A 20,777-nucleotide genomic window follows, 5' to 3' on the forward strand; every position below is an offset into this window, starting at 1 on the left:
CAGGGCAAAGGAACAGGCATCTTATGACTTCCCTACACATGCCCCTATGCCACCAGGCACTGTGCTGAGCTACTGGTAACCAGTTGGGAGGTAGAAAATAAGAGGATTTATGTCCTAAATCAGCACAGACCCTTGGTCTTCTAGAGAAGACCCCAATGCCCTGAGCACTTTCTTTTATTTGCATGCAAAACAGAAACCAAAGAAACGTATAATAGGCTGGGCGCGGTGGCTCACACCTGTAATCTCAGCACTTTGGGAGTCCGAGGCGGGCGGACCACGAGGTCAGGAGATCGAGACCATCCTGGCTAACACGGTGAAACCGTCTCTACTAAAAATACAAAAAATTAGCCGGGCGCGGTGGCAGGTGCCTGTAGTCCCAGCTACTCAGGAGGCTGAGGCAGGAGAATGGTGTGAACCCGGAAGGCAGAGCTTGCAGTGAGCTGAGATAGTGCCACTGCACTCCAGCCTGGGTAAAAGTGCGAGACTCCGTCTCAAAAAAAAAAGAAAAAAGAAAAAAAAAAAAAAAGAAATGTATAATAATATCCAGCTAATTTCTGTAAGAAATCTTTCTGAACTCAGAGCCATCAAGAATTTACTGATTATCTTTGTATACCATGGGGGAATGAAAGGTGTTAATATTATCACACTGACTGTCCTAGCTCAGGGAAGGCTAAGTAAATATTCAGTGATAGACTCAACGCCCCAGTTATCAGAATGACGGTCCAAGGTTTAAAAAGTCATAAAGGCAAAAAGGGGACTCACAATACAAAACAGCAGAATGGAAAGAGAGAAAAATTTTTAGAAGTGAAGTTTGAGAGCTCCCAATAATCCTCATTTCCTCATCTAGAATTAAATGAGATAATATACGTGAAACTATTATCACTAAGCACAGTGCCAAACATACTGCAGATTCTTAATAAATGTTATTGTCCTTTTTTTCCCTTTCTTTGCTTGAGGGGGATTTGTACAGCCTTTAATGGGAAGCTTTAAATCTATCTGCGATTCGCGATATAGAGGACTAGTGAATTTTAAGAAATTGATATTTAGTGGGATTATGGGAATTACAAAAGCAAAAGAAGTTTGAGGAATAAATCAGATCAAGAAAAATTAGCTGTCCTCAGAGGAATAACAGAAAAATTCAGGGAAAGCAGGAAAAAAGAAAGGCTGAGGAAAAAAATGTGCACTAGCACAACAAAGACAACATTAAGGGCTTTGAAACCAATGCTCTATATCTCCTTATTTATCTACAATTTTCCTTAGAGCATTTATCAATGGCTGGCTATATCTGTATATATGCATATGTGTATATGTATATAGTATGCATATTTGCATGTATGTACTGCATGTATATATATGTATGTGTGTGTATATTTTTATGAAAGCAAAGACTTTGTTTGCTCGGTTCATTCATGTATCACAAATGCTCAAAAGATACTCATCAGACAGATGGGCCACAGACCCTGGATTTTAAGTTTTGCTTTGCTGCCAACCTTGAATCTAGCACTTGTGGATTATGCCAAAATGTTCTCACTAAACCCTGTTGTCACCAGAACCTAATTCAGAGACACTGTTAGTTAAGAACCTCTAAGAGAATCAAGTTTAGAGGAAAAGAGTCAAAATTTATGATCGACATAAGGTGATCTCTGCTAAAGAGTGAAATATCTGCAAATTTGGCCCCACATGAAGAGAAACTTTGGTTACCAGTTACATGTACGGGCACATCCAGTTCTTGTTTACTTAATTTATAAGCTTGCAAAACACTTCTCTTCAGAGATGGGGCCTAAGAGGATTATTGTAAATCAAGAGTATAAAATACTCAATCTGTTTATCAACACTTGTTTCCACAGTTTCAAACAGGATTTGCTGACCCTAAGCTCTGAGATAGGGGTGACCTGCATTGCTGTTTTCAGAAAGCCCCAAGTCATAGCAAAAGAGACACATGGTTCTTGATTCAGAAGGATTTGTCCACTCTTCCAAACAGCTAACTTCATTTCAAAAACAGCTATGCCTGTTTCTTTCTAAGACTGGAAGCATAAAGGGTCCCATAGTTTTAGAATATTGTACTCATAGATCTAATAAGACACAGATGCACTTTCCTTTGTAAGACAATAAAAGAAAAGTGGAAGGAAACCGAACTAACATTTACTGAATACCTACTAAGTATCTGGGCTGGACATAAAAGAGTCATCAAAATATAGACAGAAATGAAGTCAAGAGCATAGCTGAGATCATCTTGGAAGAGATGGCAAAGAGAGAAGAGGGCCAGGAAGCTAGCTGTGATAAAAATTAATGTTAATGGTCAAGAAAAGAACTATAAACTCAAGAAAAGTGGTTAGGAAGGAGGAATCAGAGATATAGGGAGAAAACAGACAGGGTGACATTCCAGAAAGTCAAGGAAAGAGAATGTTAAAAGGAGGAAAAAGTGATCACTGATGCCCCATGCTGCTGAGAACTAAAGAAAGGGGAATAAAAAACATCCTATGGACTTAGCAAAATAGAGGTCACTGATAACCTTAATATGAAATGTTTCGGGGGCTGATGGTGACAGAATTCAAACTGCAGTGGGCAAGGAAGGAGTAGGAAGTGGAGAAGTAGAGACCAAGAGTACAGGCGATGCTTTGGAGAAACTCCACTCTAAACAGAAGGAGAAATACAGGAAAGTAGCTGGAAGTGGTTTTGAAGTTATGTCAAAAGAGGTGGGATTTAAATCCAGTTCTGACTCCATCACTGAATTCTGTAAGTTGCTGCTTCTGAACCACCCGATACTGTTGTTTCTCTGAGTTTGCATGGTAATCCATAAATTCTTTCTTCTTTTTATTATGATTTGCAACAGAAGCTACTCAAATGAAGTTTATCTATAGAAGAAAGTTCTGGAAGTTTAGAGTATGTCATTGCAAAACTAAATATTCAGTAAGTTTGTGTTACACACTGAAATGTTCATATACAGACATTCCTGTGACTTGCTTTCATCCTATTAATGCCTGTAAAATGAAGTAAGTAGGGTATCATTATTGTAATTTATGGATGAAGAATCTAGTAGTCATTGAGACATTCAGGGCAGAACAGGTACAAGAACTCAAGGACTCTAATTCACAGTCCCTGTCCTTGCTGTTCCTCCATGCTTTCCATAAGAAGGCAGGCAAGGTATGAATGACTGACGTATGCTGCTTGAACCCAGAGCAACCACCACCAAAATTCCTCCTCTTAAAATCATTAGTAGTAATAGTAGTAGTTGATATGGTTTGGCTGTGTCCCTACCAAATCTCATCTTGAATTTTAGTTCCCATAATCCTCATGTGTTGTGGGAGGGACCTGGTTGGAGGTAATTGAATTATGGGTGTGGTTACCCTCATGCTGTTCTTGTGATAGTGACTTCTCATGAGATCTGATGGTTTTATAAGGGGCTTTTCCTCCTTTTGCTCAGCACTTCTCTCTCTTGCCACCATGTGAAGAAGGATGTGTTTGTTTCTCCTTCCACCATGATTGTAAGTTTCCTGATGCCTGCCCAGCCCACAGAACTGTAAGTCAATTAAACCTCTTTCCTTTATAAATTACCCAGTCTCAGGTATTTCTTCACAGCAGTGCAAGAATGGACTAACAGAGTAGTAGTGGTCATCATCATTGTCACAATTCAGTTTACAAAGCCCCGTCAAATATATTACCTCTTCTAAACTCAAAATAAATCCTTAGAGGTGTTTCGGGTTGATGCTCCATTACTATCCTATGTTATAATGAAGAAAATGGGTTTCACACAATGATACATGTTGGAGCTGAGATTTGGATTCAGGTCTCCAGACTATAAATTTAGTGCTCTTTTCTTTGGCTTAGTGGTTTATAAATGCTTAAACCCTTTAAGAAAATAATGACCGTTATGGTCCCTTCACAGAAATACATGCAGAATTATGTAATCAGCAGAACAGTACACAATTTAAAGAGGTTCATTGATGATCCGAAATCAGGAATCCCTTTTCTAGGTTATATGGTCTCTATGCCACTAATATGCTAGTTGGTAAGGTTATGTGACATAATCCCTCTCAATGGTAATTGTAATTAATGACTAATTGCAATGGCATTATAACTAAAGACTCCTAGAAGGGAATGCCTATGAAGCTTTTCTTAAACTCCTTGTCAAAATCAGTCCTCCTTTTCTACACAGCCTGATAACACACTACGTATATTTTACTACAGTATGCATTTATTCTGCTCTGTGTAGGTGTGCTGATCCTATTAGAATGTAAGTCACTTAGTAGAACGGAAATGTCTAATATACTAACTACAACAATCATTTATTTATTTATTTAGTTATTTATTCATTTTTTATTTAAGTTCCAGGGTACATGTACACAATGTACAGGTTTGTTACATATGTATACATGTGCCATGTTGGTTTGCTGCACCCGTTAACTCGTTATTTACATTAGGTATTCCTCCTAATGCTATCCCTCCCCTATCCCCCCATCCCACGACAGGCCTCGGTGTGTGATGTTCCCCAACAGTAATTTTTATCATTACCATTTTTTTAGTTGAACACCTATTACAGCCTGACTCTTAATCATCACTCTGTATCACCCATTATTCTAATTCATTTAATTTTCTCAATAACCTTATGAAATGTTTACTATTATTCCCTTTACAGTGAGGTACTAAGGCACAGAGGTTAAGTAAATAGCCCAGAAACAGAAAGTGAATAAGCGACAAAGCTGAGGCAAAGGCAATTTGGTTTCAGAGTCTATTAGTGGCCACCTTAGACTATCTCTCTTTTGTCCTGTGCTAGCTAGCTACATGGGTTTCTCTGATAATTCTATAAAAATATCTTACTTTACTTAAACAGCCTGACAACTAAGCATTATCAGCATGAAAATCCATTCATTTATTATTTTTTAGACTTTTTATTTCAAAATAATTTTAGATTTACACAAAAGTTACAAAAATAATACACAGAGTTCCCTTTTACTCATCACCTAAGAAATTGCAATAAATAACAATACTATTCATCTCTATTTGAATTTCAACAGTTTTCCTCCACCAATGTCCTTTCTCTGGTCCAGAGTTGAATCCATGATTATATACTGCTTACAGCTGTAGTACCTCCTTAAGTCTCCTCCAATCTAGGACAGTTCTTCAGTATTTAAGTTTCTTAATTTTCCTTTGGAGCAAACTGGCTAATAGCTTTGTGGAATGTCAATCTAGGTTTGTCTGATGCTTCCCATATTTACACTGAGTTTAATCATTTTGGGCAAGAACATGGCAGAAATGATGTTGTATCTTTATCGGTGCCTCATAAAAGGAGATACATGATATCACTACATGTTATTGCTGGTGTTGTTTACTTTAATCACTTGGGTAAGGTGGTGTCTTCCATACTTATATACTACTGGAAAGTTATTATTTTCCTCTAGCTATTACTCAGTATCTTGTGCTGAAATCCTCTGGGTTTATGAAAATATCCTGCTTCCCACTTTTACTCACTAATTTTAGCATCCATTAATGATTCTTGCCTACAACATTTATCTCTGTAGTGTTTACCTAATGTTGATTATCTATTTCCATTATTTCTTCTACATTTATTAATTGTAAGGCTACTGTTCTGACAGTGAAGAGGAAGACCTGTCATTTCTTCCTCGTTTATTTCCTTCTTCAGTAGTTTACTTATGGAGTTATTTACTTATGGACTTACTTTACGCTATTACTGTTTATTTTATCCTGAGTAGGCCACTGAGAGATTCTTAAAATTGGTTCCAATGTACCTTGACAATTCCTTGTTGAGTAACTTTTTTCTTTCTGGCACCATAATTTTACTGCCGCAGCGTAGACTCAGCCATCTTTCTAAGAAGTCCTGATTACTTTTATTGGAGAAATGGGAGAATGGTACTTAGAATCCAGTACCTGTGAGCTAGGTACACACATTGCTACTATCGTGTCATTGCTTCCAAGCCATCTCAGCAGAGAGACCTAGGAAGTATTTGCATGTATATTCACGCATGAATATACATATCTATATTTACTTATATTTATATCCAGCTGTGTGTGTGTGTGTATATATATATATAAAATCATAAGTTGATATTGACACCATAAGGTTCATTCTAACCTTCTCCTTTTCCCATTTGTGAGGAACCTGGCTCTTATTATCCACAATATATTGATTTCTTCACTCAACTGTAGCATACACATAAAGAGTTGTCACTATAGCTAACATATACCAATGAAAAACAGATTTACCAATTACAGTATAATATTTATGGATGGTTATTTTTCTCTTTAGCCATATGGCATATAGTCAAAATATTCTTTCCCAAATTTACTTAGGTTCTTTTCTTTTTTCTTTTCCTTTCTTTTCTTTTCCCAACCCCCTTTGTAATACAGTAGGTTCAGTTTTTACTGTGTGCATTTCATTTTGCCCATGCCAACATACACATATATCCTGGTTATCTATCACCTATTTTATCAGGGTATCAGGGACATGAGGCATGACAATAATTCTAAGAGTTATAGTTATATAAAAAGGTATACTCAGAGAAGTGTCATTTCTTCCTACTACCATGGTCCCATTCCCACATTCTTTCCACCCCATTCCTACCCACCCCCTGTAGGTAACTAATCTTATTATTTTCTGGTTTAAACTTCCTGTATTTCTTTTTTTTTTTTTTTTTTTTTTTTTTTGAGACGGAGTCTCACTTTATTGCCCAGGCTGGAGTGCAGTGGCACGATCTCTGCTCACTGCAACCTCCACCTCCCGGGTTTGAGCAATTCTCCTGCCTCAACCTCCCAAGTAACTGGGATTATAGGCATACATCACCATGCCCGGCTAACTTTTGTATTTTTAGTAGAGATGGGGTTTCACCATGTTGGCCAGGCTGGTCTCGATCTCTGACCTCGTGATCTGCCCGCCTCGGCCTCCCAAGGTGCTGGGGTTACAGGAGTGAGCCACCGCACCTGGCTACTTCCTGTATTTCTTTTGCAAAAATGAACAGATACACATGTATTTTCCTATGTCTTTCTTTTTACATGAAAGGGAGTATATCGTAAATTTTTTTTGCACTCAGCTTGCTTCAAAATATTCTAGAAATCACTCCATATCAGTTATTATCTTCAGTTTTACAGATGAAGAGACAGGCATAAAGAGGTTAAGTAACTCGCTCAAGGTCCTATATCTATTAAGGAGTATGGCTGGGATGTGAAACTAAGAAGTTTTGACTCCAGAATCCATGGTCCTTCTTCTACATCAGAGTTTCTTATCTATAGTCCCTGGGTATATTCTTGGGGTATCTCTAGGTTCTCTAAGTTCTCTTACCTCATTTAAAGAATTAATACATCTATCTTCTGGATCATCCAGGTGACTATCTTTCAAGCACTAATAGGCATTTTCATTGTCTGTAGGATCTGAAAATCACCCAACTGCCCAACGTGAATTCTCTCAATACAGTCACACAAGGAAAATTTTAGAGGGAACAGAGACAGCAGTTACCTGGCTGTGGCCTTTACTTGTAGTTCTGGAAAAGCAGCATGGCCTTGTACCATGTGGTCTATCTGAAAAATAAGAGACATGGGTCAATTTTATAGCTTCTTTAATTTATGTATAAGATAGAAAAATTTATATTAAAATGAGTATATGTTTCTTTCAACTCTTTGTCCATACGGGTTCCAAGAACATTAAAATGCCAATGTAGCAAGAGTGCCTCAGTTAAAAGAAATTTAGCTTTGATTTAACCTACTGCTAGCCTCTTAAATACATAAAACAAAGAAGTTTAGAGAGAAGAGTAAAAAGAAATGAAATTTCCAAGGCTAAACTGGTAGAAGCAGGTTAGCATCAGGCCCAAGAATGAGAAGAAAGGGTAACTTATGTCAAATGGTGGGGGGTCTGAGTGTTAAAAGCACCAACCTTTTCTGGATCACATCATTTCCCCTTCTTGATCTAGGCTGTCATCCCTGGGCAATGTCAAACCTTGAATTACTCACTGTGTCTTACTAATGGAGAAGCTGAATGCAAGAGACTATGATGAGGGTTTTTGAAAAAACCCTCATTAAAAAAAATTTTTGAAACCCTCAGTTAAAAAAAATTGAGATGCCCCAGACCTGTCAGGAGAAACTCTCCTGACTGAACAATCATCACATGGGAAACACAGCTCTCCAAGGACAGAAATGTCTGAGCTCTGCAGATAATCACCTCTCATTTGAAGTCCCAGGTCTAGGATCTTATTCCTTAATCCACTTGGTGGCTCTAAACAAAATAGTATGAAATATGTATCAGGGACCGAAATGTTTCTCCATGCATTTACTCTGCTTGCCATAACACACCCAAGCAACACCGTGCTTGAGTTCCTGAACCTCATCTGTATATTTTCTGAATGTTTACTTGAGTTTCTAGGATGCTAAAACAACCATTCTGATAGATTTATTTTCATTCCAACAAGGAAAAGATTTGCTCTTTTGGCTGCACAGGGATAGGCTCTCTGAGCATGTTTCCTGAGAGCTAGGGCTGTGTAAAGAAGATAATTTGTTCAGGAGACACAGAGGCCAGGGTTGGGTTCTGGCTCTGAGTCTCACTAGCTGAGTGACTTTGTGCAAGTCACTAAACTGTTTTGAACTTCCATGGCCTCCTTTTAAACAGGATTTCTAGGAAGTTAAGTGTGTCTGCTTGATATGGTTTGTCTGTGTCCCCACCAAAATCTCATCTTGAATTGTAACTCCCATAAATCTCACATGTTGTGGGAGGGACCCAGTGGGAAACAACTGAATCATGGGCGCAGTTTCCCCCATACTGTTTCGTAGTAGTGAATAAGTCTCATGAGATTTGATGGTTTCATAAGGGGTTTCCTGTTTTACTTGGCTCTCATTCCCTCTTGCCTGCCGCCATGTTAGACATGCCTTTCGCCTTCTGCTATGATTGTGACGCCTCCCCAGCCATGTGGAACTATGAGTCCATTACACCTCTTTTTCTGTATAAATTACCCAGTCTCAGGTATGTCCATATCAGCAGTATGAAAATGGACTAATACACTACTATAGTGCCAACAGTAGTATAAATGATATCACGTGAAATATACTGACTCATTTCCTATACATCAGTACTAACTTAAGCATTGTACACACATTACTCTATTTCATTTATTCCTTATAGCACTCCTATGAAGAAGATACTATTCTTCATTATGGAGATGAGGAAACTGAGCTCAAAGAGATTGAATATCTTGCCCAAGGTCACAGTAAAGTAACGACAAATCTAGGTCTCAAACTGCGGTCTCTATATTTTAAGACCTTGTTCTTAACCACCACGTCATATTGTCTACTGAACTTGCAGGTATAAGTTGTTGAATACCATTGGTGCAGTTTTTGTGGAAATGTTTCAAAATGATATCAAAGACATTGGTCATTTCAATGAAAAAAAAAACTCATGCAGTTATTGAATATTTATCTCCTTCAGGTTCAACTTTGCATTACTGTGATGAAGCATATCCTCATCACACTTTGGATCCCCTGAGTTTGCAATCCACTGAGAGCATCAAGATAAACTCACTGGGAACAGTAATGGATAATTAGAGGCATTACTTGATTTGATGTTAATTTTTATGGGAAGTGCTTTAGGAGTTCAGAGAAGAGAGATTTAAATGAGCTTCCAGGAGTGAGCTAGAACCTAGCATGTGTGGTGTAAGCATGAATGCAGTTATTTAGTATTTACTAAATGCCTAATGTGCCTCCAGGAACTGTGCACCTAGGTTCCGGAGATACACTGAAAAATAAGAAATAGTTATGATGCATAGCAGCACAAAGTGAGAGATCAATCATTTGGCAATCATTATACAGTTGGAGTAGGTGAAGCTTCAGCTGAGAGGCCATAAATACGTAGAGTCTGGAGGAGTAAAGGGCTAGAGGCAAGGCATGACAGAAAGGAGGCTGGTTAGTAGAGACATGAAAATGGAAAGACATATATGATTTGAATGGTAACGGACTGGTTTAGCCTCATGCCTGGCATATCATGGGTGGTTAATAAAGGTTTGTGGAATAAATGTGGGATGAGTGAACCACAGGAAAAACACAGATAGCACCATGTACTTCTCCTTGGTGGCACTTACCACACTTTGCATTTGTATCTATTTGTGCTGTGCATACATTGGTCATAGGATTACTGTAGGTTAAATTACAGAATTAGTAAACTGGTGAAAATATGGATGAATAAAGAGGGCGAAGGCAGACAGTGTGTCTTGAATGTCATAAGAGTTTATACTTTTATTAGATTAAAGGCCATAAAAATTATTTTGATTTGGAGAGAAAAATGATGAAAAGTTAAGAAAAATTTGGTAATGTATGAAGGACAGGGAGATGACCAGGCATGGAGAATAGGAAATGCAGACAAAGATCACAGGTTGGCAATGGGAATATAAGGCACAGATATTTTCTATCCTTACTCTACTGTAGCATCTATCAAGTTCTTTTACAATCCTTAGTTATATGTCTGTCTCTTACCCTATACTCTGAGCTCTTTCAAAGCAAGAGCATCATTATTTTCCACTCCTCAGTGCCTAGAGCAATGCTGACATCTCTAATGAATGAATGATGAGACACATTTTGATAACAATTAAAAATGCTGATCAAAATACAGCAAATAGTTCTCTGAAGACACTGGAAAGTGGCCAAAACCAGGTAGAAACTGGAGAGGAGTAGACACAAGGAAGGAAAAAACAGTACTTTGTGTGTTTCCTGATTTTATACATTTTTGCCCATGGGTGGACCCCAGTCAGTGGCATGCAAGATAACTAATACTCAGATAGAAATACACAGTCTTTCTGATTAAGAAATGAGAGGTTAGAGTTCAAGGCAACCATAGTAGCTAGGAAGTAAGTTGTGGAGGGGATGTCAGAAAGAGAGAGCCATAGAAAGGGAATGCAACACTGTGCCTATAAATGCTACCCTAATTTCTGGATGATCTCTCAATTACATGTGCAGGGGAACACCAGAAGTAGTCCAGCTAAGGCTAAAATAATGCAACAGAGATTTTAGGACATGTTCATCACAGGAGAGTAACAAAACTTGAAGTTTGAGTTCAGCCAAATAAACTGCCTGCTAAACCAAAAAATCAATACTCAAAAGAGAAACAGAAATAATACAGTGTCTCTAGAATATGTCAATCACAATGTCCAAAATATGACCCCAAATCATTGTACATATTGAGGAACAGGAAAATGTAATCCATACTTAAGAGAAAAGCCACTTAGTGAACACCAAATCTGAGGTGACACAGGTGTTAGAAGATAAGAATTTTAAAGTAGGTATTTTAACAATGCTTAAGGATGTAAAAGAAAAATATTCTCACAGTTATTAAACAGAGAGGAAACAGCAAAGAAACAAACTATTAAAATGCAAATGTAATAGTATTGATTAAATACAATATCTGAAATAAATATATAGTAGATGGGCCTAAGAGCTGATTGGAGATGACAAACAAAAGTGTCCTCGTGAGAATGAGACTTAGACTGGGAGACTTAGAGAGAGAGAAAGAGAGAGAGAGAATATGAATGAGAATATACATTGAAAAAATTAACACCCTGAGTCTCTCAGGGGCATGGGAGACAATAACCAAAGGTACCATATATGTGGAATTGGAGTCATAGTAAGAGGGAAGAGAGCAAGGAGAAGAAACAAACAAAAAAAAATTAAATGCTGAAAATTTCCCAAACTTGGTGAAAGGAATCAACTTACAAATTCAAGAAAGATGAATCCAAAGAAGACCATGCCATACCATAATAAAAGCCAAAGATTAAGAGAAAATTTGAAAGCAGCCAGAGGAAAAAAATGACATATTATATAAAGGGAAAGAATGACAAAAATAATGGTTGACTTCTTATAAGAAATAATAATGTCAGAATAGAAAATACTAACATTTTAAGGTGCTGATGGAAAAAAAAAACCCTGTAAATCAAGAGTTCTATAGTGAGCAAAAATATCTTTCAAGGCAGCATATAAAATAAATGCATTGAAAAAAAATAGAGAGAATGTCTTTTGCCAGTTGACCTGCACTGTAAGACATGCTAAGACAAGTTCTTTAGGCTTGGGAAAAGATATCACATGGAAACTCAAATTTTCAGAAAGAAAGGAAAAGCAATAAAAACAGTAATTATGTAGGTAAATACAAAAGACTATGGTTTATTTCTCAGAATTTCTTTAAAACATTTATGTATCTTTGACATGGACTAAACTGTGTTCACCTCAAATTCATATATTGAAGCCTCAATCCCAAATGTGACTGTATTTAGAGATATGGCTCTTACGGGGGTAATTAAGGTTAAACAGCTCATGACAGTGGGGCCTTAATCTGATATAACTGGTGTTCTTATAAGAAAAGGAAGGAATACAACCGTTTTCTCTTCATATACACATACTGAGAAAAGGCCATGTGAGGTCACAGAAGGCAGCCATCTACAAGTTAGGAAGAGAGCCCTCACCAGAAACTGCATTTGCCAGCACCTTGATCACAGACTTTTAGCCTCCAAAATTGTAAGGAAATAAATGTCTGTTGTTTAAGCCACCCAACCTGTGGTATTTTGTTATGGTAGTCAAGAGTAGACTAATACATTGTTTAAAGCAAACAATATGACAACTATTTCATTGTTGGGTTTATAGCATATGTAGATATCACACACAAACTACAGCGTAAAGAGCTGGGATAGGAGTGGTAAGTAGAACTACACAGTTGAAGGGTATTTATACCTTTCATGAAGTATCATAATATGCATTCAAAGTAGGCTGAAAAGTTTAGGATATTTATTATAATTACTAGAGCAACCATTAAAAAATAATGCAAAAAGATGTGTAGAAAGCCAAGATGCCAATAGATAACTTAAAATTGAATTCTTAAAATTGAAAAATAGTCATTTAATCCAAAAGAAGTCAGGAAGGAAAGACAGACGTGATCACAGAAAACAAAAAACAAAATGAAAGATGTAAATCAAATCATATTTATCTTTATATAAAGTATCTAAACAACCCAAGTAAAATTCAGAGATCATAAAATTGAAAAGCAAGACCCAACTATATGCTGTGTACAAAAAATATACTTTACATAGACCAGGAGAGGAAAAGTGCCACGGTGATTTGCCCAACAGTGCTAGGAGTGGAAGAAAGAAAAGAAAAGAAAAGAGAAGAAAAGAGAGAGATGGATTGGCAACATATTTTGGAGGTGGAACCCTTAGGACTTACTGATGGATTAGATGTGAGGAGAGAGGGGAAAGGAAGAGTCAAGAATTAATCCTAATTTTTCATTTTATTTTTTGGCTTTAATAAAAATATAAATGATGGTACTCTTTACTAAGATGAAGGAAGATAATGGAGGGTCAACTTTGGGGATCAGTTACTACCATCAGAAAACGTAGTAATTCTTGACTCCTTCCTCCCTCTGACTCCATAACATTGAATCCACCTTCACCCATTAATAGCAATGCTACATTCCTCAAGCCTTGGCCTCTCTCTTTTCTGCACACTTCACACTTAATCCATCAGGGTGTGAAGGTCAAGGTCAAGGTTTGAAGGTGGCTCTACCTTCAAAATATATCCAAATTCTAACCATTCTTTACCAGCTCCATGCCATCATCCTCCTCACTCAGCTGGCTTACTACAATAGCCTCTTTCTGACTTCTGTGCTTCCCTCCCCCTACTTCCACTCCCCAGTTAACAATCAGCAACACAGTAGGCAGCAGTAAGAATGATTCTTTGAAAACCTGTCATATCACATCACTCCTCCGCTCATTATTCTCCAATGGTTTCCATTTCACTGAGAGTAAAAACTATTACTGTGGCCAATAATGTAGACCCTATCACCTCTCTGAACTTGTTCCCTGCAACTCTCACTTTGGTTCACTCTGCCGCATCCATTGTGACCTTGTTGCTATTCCCATAATACCCCAGGCAAGCAACCCTCTCAGAATCTTTACACTGGGTGTTCCCTTGACCTGGTATATTCTTCCCCCAGGTTTCAAAATAGCTAAATTCCTTCCTTTCCTCATTCTTTGTTCAACTGTCACATCAGTGAGGTCTACCCTGACCACCCTATTTAAAACTACAACCTTCCCATCTGAACTCACAAGCTACCTCCTCTATTTGTCTTAATAACTTATACCATAAAGTGGAATTTATTTATTTTTTGTGTATTATCTGTCTCCTCCTGTTAGAATGTAAGCTTGAGAAGGGTACAGGAGTCTTGGTGGAGTGCAGGAGAGTGCAGAAGAGGCTGTTTTACTCACTGCTACTTTCTCACTCAGAACAGTACCTCAAATATAGTAAGCACTCCGTAAATACTGGCTGTATAAATAAACATCACTCTAAAGAATTAAGACTTTATTCTAATGACAACTGAAGAGCTATCACAAGTGACAGACTCATAACTGTTTCAGAAAGACTTCTATACCTACAATGCAACAAAGGGATTAGAGGGGGAAAGATTACAGGCAAGAAGCCAATTAGGAAGTTGTGTAGCAATCCAGGTGGGTATACAAAAAATAAGCAAAAGCCAGGGCAGGAGAAGGGAACAGGGAGGCATTTGTTTTTGCAGAGTTAGTCCTTGTATCCATGAAGTAATTATAATTAGTGGATGTGAAATGCTGGGGACACACCTACATCTGTACATAGATCGTGTCAATGCTAATTGACCTTTGGCTATTGTCTCCCATGCCCCTGAGAGACTGAGCGTGTTAATTTTTTCAGTGTATATTCTCATTCATATTCTCTTTCTCTCTCTTTCTCTCTAAGTCTCCCAGTCTAAGTCTCATTCTCACTGAGGACACTTTTGTCATCTCCAATCAGCTCTTAGGCCCATCTACTATATATGTATTTCAGATATTGTATTTAATTTATTGTATTTAATTATTTTTCTCCCATGGCCTTACAAAGCCTGCCAACTGTATTTGTTTCAAGACACTTAAAGAGAATGTCATGTTAACGGACAACAGTTGCTTCTCAAAGAAGTCTACAAGAGAACTGAAAGAAAAACTCAGAAATGCACCTCCACAAAAGTCAGATTCAGTTTTGGAAAGATCTTGGGCCTCTGGTGGCCAGCTTGGGTTTGCATTGTGGCTCTCCTACTTATAACTGTAAGATTTTGATCAGATTACCTTGACATTCTCAGCCTATTTCTTCATCAGTAAAACTAATATAACAACACTGACCACATACACATGCTGTGAAGATCAGATGAAATACCAAATCCTAACGGGCCTAAAAATATTTGGTACATAATAGGTACTCAGTATTAGCCTCTATTTTTCCAGTAGGCTATAGTGATTGTACTATCTATTTTTATGTCCTACAATAAATTATAATGATCAGTTCTGTATCCAACTTTCTTATTTGATGGTGGATGACTGGAGTGACCGTATTCTTGGCTGGCCCAGTGGAATCACTCAGGAAATCTCTGTAACGCGATGGAAGGAGTGAATGAATGAAGGCATGAAATCATTATCTCCATAACCTGTACTACACTGTGCACACTGCAAGTCATTCCATACACCCATTTATAGCAGAATGTCTTCCATAGGTGACCTCCTGAGGCTAGTCCCAGCCTTGGCAATGACGCAGGAGGCAGATAGACACTCACAATGTATACATCCTAAAATCCCAAGAGCACATAGTAACTTGTTGCATTGTGACCTTGTGACTCAATCCAAGCACAATTGTTCCAGAAAGTCAATGCCACCATAGCAGTGGCTTAGGAACTTGTCTTAGCCTTCCTTACCCAATGCCATCCCCAATAAAAATCACTCCACGTGAGACAAAGAAGAGCACCTGGAAAGGGTGATGGCCAAGGTCCAGCTGGAAATAAGCTTCAGTATCTGGATGTAGGAACTGCACGGGGTCAGTGTTCTGTGGACAAAGTCTGGGGAAAAAGCAATGCTTTTTTGCACAACTATTCAGAAGAGAATATCGGCAAGCATGAGACAGGCCTTGATGTGTGATGAAACTAAAATCAATCATCCTTAGGAAGGGAGCATGTGTTTTCTAAGAAGAAGTAAATATCAAAAGATCCTGTCCTGTTTCTTTTCCTTCATTCTGAGGATAACCAGATGAATATTTTTTTAAAAAATACAAATCTATTCACATACTTAGAATGAAATAATTGCTTTGTAATGGAAGATCTGCATTTAATTGTAAAAATGAGACAAATATCTTTTTTTTAAATCCATGGTTTTTAATATATTTTTCATTTCTTTTCCTTCTCTTTTTTTCTATTGTTTCTTCTCCTTTACTTTCCTTTTTCTCTGTTTTCTCACTTCCCATCTCTTATGCTTTAGGTGGTGTATTTATGACTGTGTGGCATCGTTGAAACCATGGACAATGTACTACTGGAGCAGACACCTTCAGATGTGGCTTATTAGAGAAGATGTGCATATGCAAGCGGGAATAAAAAAGATGCAACTTTTTCTTATCATGTCCTATGTGACAATGATGTATTTTAAAACCAGAGATTGGAATTTACAAGAGAATAAACAAGAATTAGTAAATGGTAAGGAAAGGTGAGTAGTAAATAAAATATATTAAAAGGCCATCAGTGGTGGGTGAGGAGACTCTCCAGGCTGTAATTGCTACCTTTAGTCACTTAACTATAAAATACAGATAATGACTGTATCTATAGGTATGATCATAGGACTTTTGAGAATATTAATTAGATAATACATGAAAAGTTCTTGGAACTGAGATTGGAAACAAGCCTTCAAAATAATATTAGGCATTGTAATTACGACTATCATTCAAAGTTTAACAGAATTATGTCTATAAATCCCTCTCACAAAAAAATACTCAGTAAGCTACAATTATTACAATTAATATTACCATCATTATAATATTTTATTTATTTTTTTATTATACTTTAAGTTTTAGGGTACATGTGCACAACCTGCAGGTTTGTTACATATGTATGCATGTGCCATATTGGTGTGCGGCACCCATTAACTCGTCATTTAATATTAGGTATATCTCCTAATGCTATCCCTCTCCACTCCCCTCACCCCACAGCAGGCCCTGGTGTGTGATGTTCCCATTCCTGTGTCCATGTGTTCTCACTGTTCAATTCCCACCTATGAGTGAGAACATGCAGTGTCTGGTTTTTTGTCCTTGTGATAGTTTGCTGAGAATGATGGTTTCCAGCTTCATCCATGTCCCTACAAAGGACATGAACTCATTTTTATGGCTGCATAGTATTCCATGGTGTATATGTGCCACATTTTCTTAATCCAGTCTATCATTGTTGGACGTTTGGCTTGGTTCCAAGACTTTGCTATTGTGAATAGTGCCACAATAAACATACGTGTGCATGTGTCTAATAGCAGCATGATTTATAATCCTTTGGGTATATACCCAGTAATGGGATGGCTGGGTCTAATGGTATTTCTAGTTCTAGATCCCTGAGGAATCACCACACTGACTTCCACAATGGTTGAACTAGTTTACAGTCCCACCAACAGTGTAAAAGTGTTCCTATTTCTCCAGCACCTGTTGTTTCCTGACTTTTTAATGACTGCCATTCTAACTGGTGTGAGATGGTATCTCATTGTGGTTTTGATTTGCATTTCTCTGATGGCCAGTAATGATGAGCATTTTTTCATGTGTCTTTTGGCTGCATAAATGTCTTCATTTGAGAAGTGTCTGTTCATCTCCTTCGCCCACTTGTTGATGGGGTTGTTTCTTTTATTCTTGTGAATTTGTTTGAGTTCACTGTAGATTCTGGATATTAGCCCTTTGTCAGATGAGTAGATTGCAAAAATTTTCTCCCATTCTGTAGGCTGCCTGTTCACTCTGATGGTAGTTTCTTTTGCTGGGCAGAAGCTCTTTAGTTTAATGAGATCTCATTTGTCAATTTTGGCTTTTGTTGCCATTGCTTTTGATGTTTTAGTCATGAAGTCCTTGCCCATGCCTATGTCCTGAATGGTATTGCCTGGGTATTCTTCTAGGGTTTTTATGGTTGTAGGTCTAACATTTAAGTCTTTAATCCATCTTGAATTAATTTTTGTATAGGGTGCAAGGAAGGGATCCAGTTTCAGCTTTCTCCATATGGCTAGCCAGTTTTCCCAGCACCATTTATTAAATAGGGAATCCTTTCCCCATTGCTTGTTTTTGTCAGATTTGTCAAAAATCAGATAGTTGTAGATATGTGGCATTATTTCTGAGGGCTCTGTTCTGTTTCATTGGTCTATATCTCTGTTTTGATACCAGTACCATGCTGTTTTGGTTGCTGTAGCCTTGTAGTATAGTTTGAAGTCAGGTAGCGTGATGCCTCCAGCTTTGTTCTTTTGGCTTAGGATTGACTTGGCAATATGGGCTCTTTTTTGATTCCATATGAACTTTAAAGTAGTTTTTTCCAATTCTGTGAAGAAAGTCATTGGTAGCTTGATGGGGATGGCATTGAATCTATAAATTACCTTGGGCAGTATGGCCATTTTCATGATATTGATTCTTCCTATCCATGAGCATGGAATGTTCTTCCATTTGTTTGTGTCCTCTTTTATTTCATTGAGCAGTGGTTTGTAGTTCTCCTTGAAGAGGTCATTCACATCCCTTGTAAGTTGGACTCCTAGCTATTTTATTCTCTTTGAAGCAATTGTGAATGGGAGTTCACTCATGATTTGGCTCTCTCTTTGTCTGTTATTGGTGTATAAGAATGCTTGTGATTTTTGCACATTGATTTTGTATCCTGAGACTTTGCTGAAGTTGCTTATCAGCTTAAGGAGATTTTGGGCTGAGATGATGGGGTTTTCTAGATATACAATGATGTCATCTGCAAACGGGGACAATTTGACTTCCTCTTTTCCTAATTGAATACCCTTTATTTCGTTCTCCTGCCTGATTGCCCTGACCAGAACTTCCAACACTATGTTGAATAGCAGTGGTGAGAGAGGGCATCCCTGTCTTGTGCCAGTTTTCAAAGGGAATGCTTCCAGTTTTTGCCCATTCAGTATGATATTGGCTGTGGGTTTGTCATAGATAGCTCTTATTATTTTGAGACATGTCCCATCAATACCTAATTTATTGAGAGTTTTTAGCATGAGGGGTTGTTGAATTTTGTCAAAGGCCTTTTCTGCATCTGTTAAGATAATCATGTGGTTTTTGTCGTTGGTTCTGTTTATATGCAGGATTACGTTTATTGATTTGCATATGTTGAACCAGCCTTGCATCCCAGGGATGAAGCCCACTTGATCATGGTGGATAAGCTTTTTGATGTGCTGCTGGATTCGGTTTGCCAATATTTTATTGAGGATTTTTGCATCGATGTTCATCAGGGATATTGGTCTAAAATTCTCTTTTTTAGTTGTGTCTCTGCCAGGCTTTGGTATCAGGATGATGCTGGCCTCATAAAATGAGTTAGGGAGGATTCCCTCTTTTCCTATTGATTGAAATAGTTTCAGAAGGAGTGGTACCAGTTCCTCCTTGTACCTCTGGTAGAATTCGGCTGTGAATCCGTCTGGTCCTGTACTTTTTTTGGTTGGTAAGATATTAATTATTGCCTCAATTTCAGAGCCTGTTATTGGTCTATTCAGAGATTCAACTTCTTCCTGGTTTAGTCTTGGGAGGGTATATGTGTCCAGGAATTTATCCATTTCTTCTAGATTTTCTAGTTTATTTGCATAGAGGTGTTTATAGTATTCTCTGATGTTAGTTTGTATTTCTATGGGATCGGTGGTGATATCCCCTTTATCATTTTTTATTGTGTCTATTTGATTCTTCTCTCTTTTCTTCTTCATTAGTCTTGCTAGCGGTCTATCAATTTTGTTGATCTTTTCAAAAAACCAGCTTCTGGATTCATCTATTTTTTGAAGGGTTTTTTGTGTCTTGATTTCCTTCAGTTCTGCTCTGATTTTAGTTATTTCTTGCCTTCTGCTAGCTTTTGAATGTGTTTGCTTTTGCTTCTCTAGTTCTTTTAATTGTGATGTTAGGGTGTCAATTTTAGACCTTTCCTGCTTTCTCTTGTGGGCATTTAGTGCTATAAATTTCCCTCTACACACTACTTTGAAGGTGTCCCAGAGATTCTGGTATGTTGTGTCTTTGTTCTCATTGGTTTCAAAGAACATCCTTATTTCCGCCTCCATTTTGTTATGTACCCAGTAGTCATTCAGGAGCAGGTTGTTCAGTTTCCATGTAGTTGAGTGGTTTTGAGTGAGTTTCTGAATCCTGAATTCTACTTGGATTGCACTGTGGTCTGAGAGACAGTTTGTTATAATTTCTATCCTTTACATTTGCTGAGGACGGCTTTACTTCCAACTATGTGGTCAATTTTGGAATAGGTGTGGTGTGTTGCTGAGAAGAATGTATATTCTGTTGATTTGGGGTGGAGAGTTCTGTAGATGTCTATTAGGTCCACTTGGTGCAGAGCTGAGTTCTATTCCTGGATATCCTTGTTAACGTTCTGTCTCATTGATCTGTCTAATGTTGTCAGTGGGGTGGTTTAAGTCTCCCATTATTATTGTGTGGGAGTCTAAGTCTCTTTGTAGTTCTCTAAGGACTTGCTTTATGAATCTGGGTGCTCCTGTATTGGGTACATATATATTTAGGATGGTTAGCTCTTCTTGTTGAATTGATCCCTTTACCATTACGTAATGGCCTTCTTTGTCTCTTTTGATCTTTGTTGGTTTAAAGTCTGTTTTATCAGAGACTAGGATTGCAACCCCTGCCTTTTTTTGTTTTCCATTTGCTTGGTAGATCTTCCTCCATCCCTTTATTTTGAGACTATGTGTGTCTCTGCACATGAGATGGGTTTCCTGAATATAGCACATGGATGGGTCTTGACACTTTATCCACTT

The 20,777-nt window shown here is 37.8% G+C and overlaps 1 protein-coding gene across 38 annotated transcripts in view; it reads right to left on the bottom strand.

Moving 5' to 3' along the window:
* The window catches only part of FGGY (FGGY carbohydrate kinase domain containing), a 486,570-nt gene that overhangs the window by 147,733 nt on the left and 318,060 nt on the right, over positions 1-20,777 (bottom strand). For all 38 annotated transcript variants that reach the window (XR_002938170.3, XM_024346119.3, XM_024346101.3 and 35 more), the window contains one exon: positions 7,469-7,530. Coding sequence is in view for 37 of the 38 variants with exons in the window: in XM_024346119.3 (XP_024201887.1) it covers positions 7,469-7,530 (62 nt within the window). In the remaining variant the exon portion in view is untranslated. The remainder of the gene's footprint in view (positions 1-7,468; positions 7,531-20,777) is intronic.

Source organism: Pan troglodytes, chromosome 1 (assembly GCF_028858775.2).
Source record: "Pan troglodytes isolate AG18354 chromosome 1, NHGRI_mPanTro3-v2.0_pri, whole genome shotgun sequence".
Taxonomy (NCBI): domain Eukaryota; kingdom Metazoa; phylum Chordata; class Mammalia; order Primates; family Hominidae; genus Pan; species Pan troglodytes.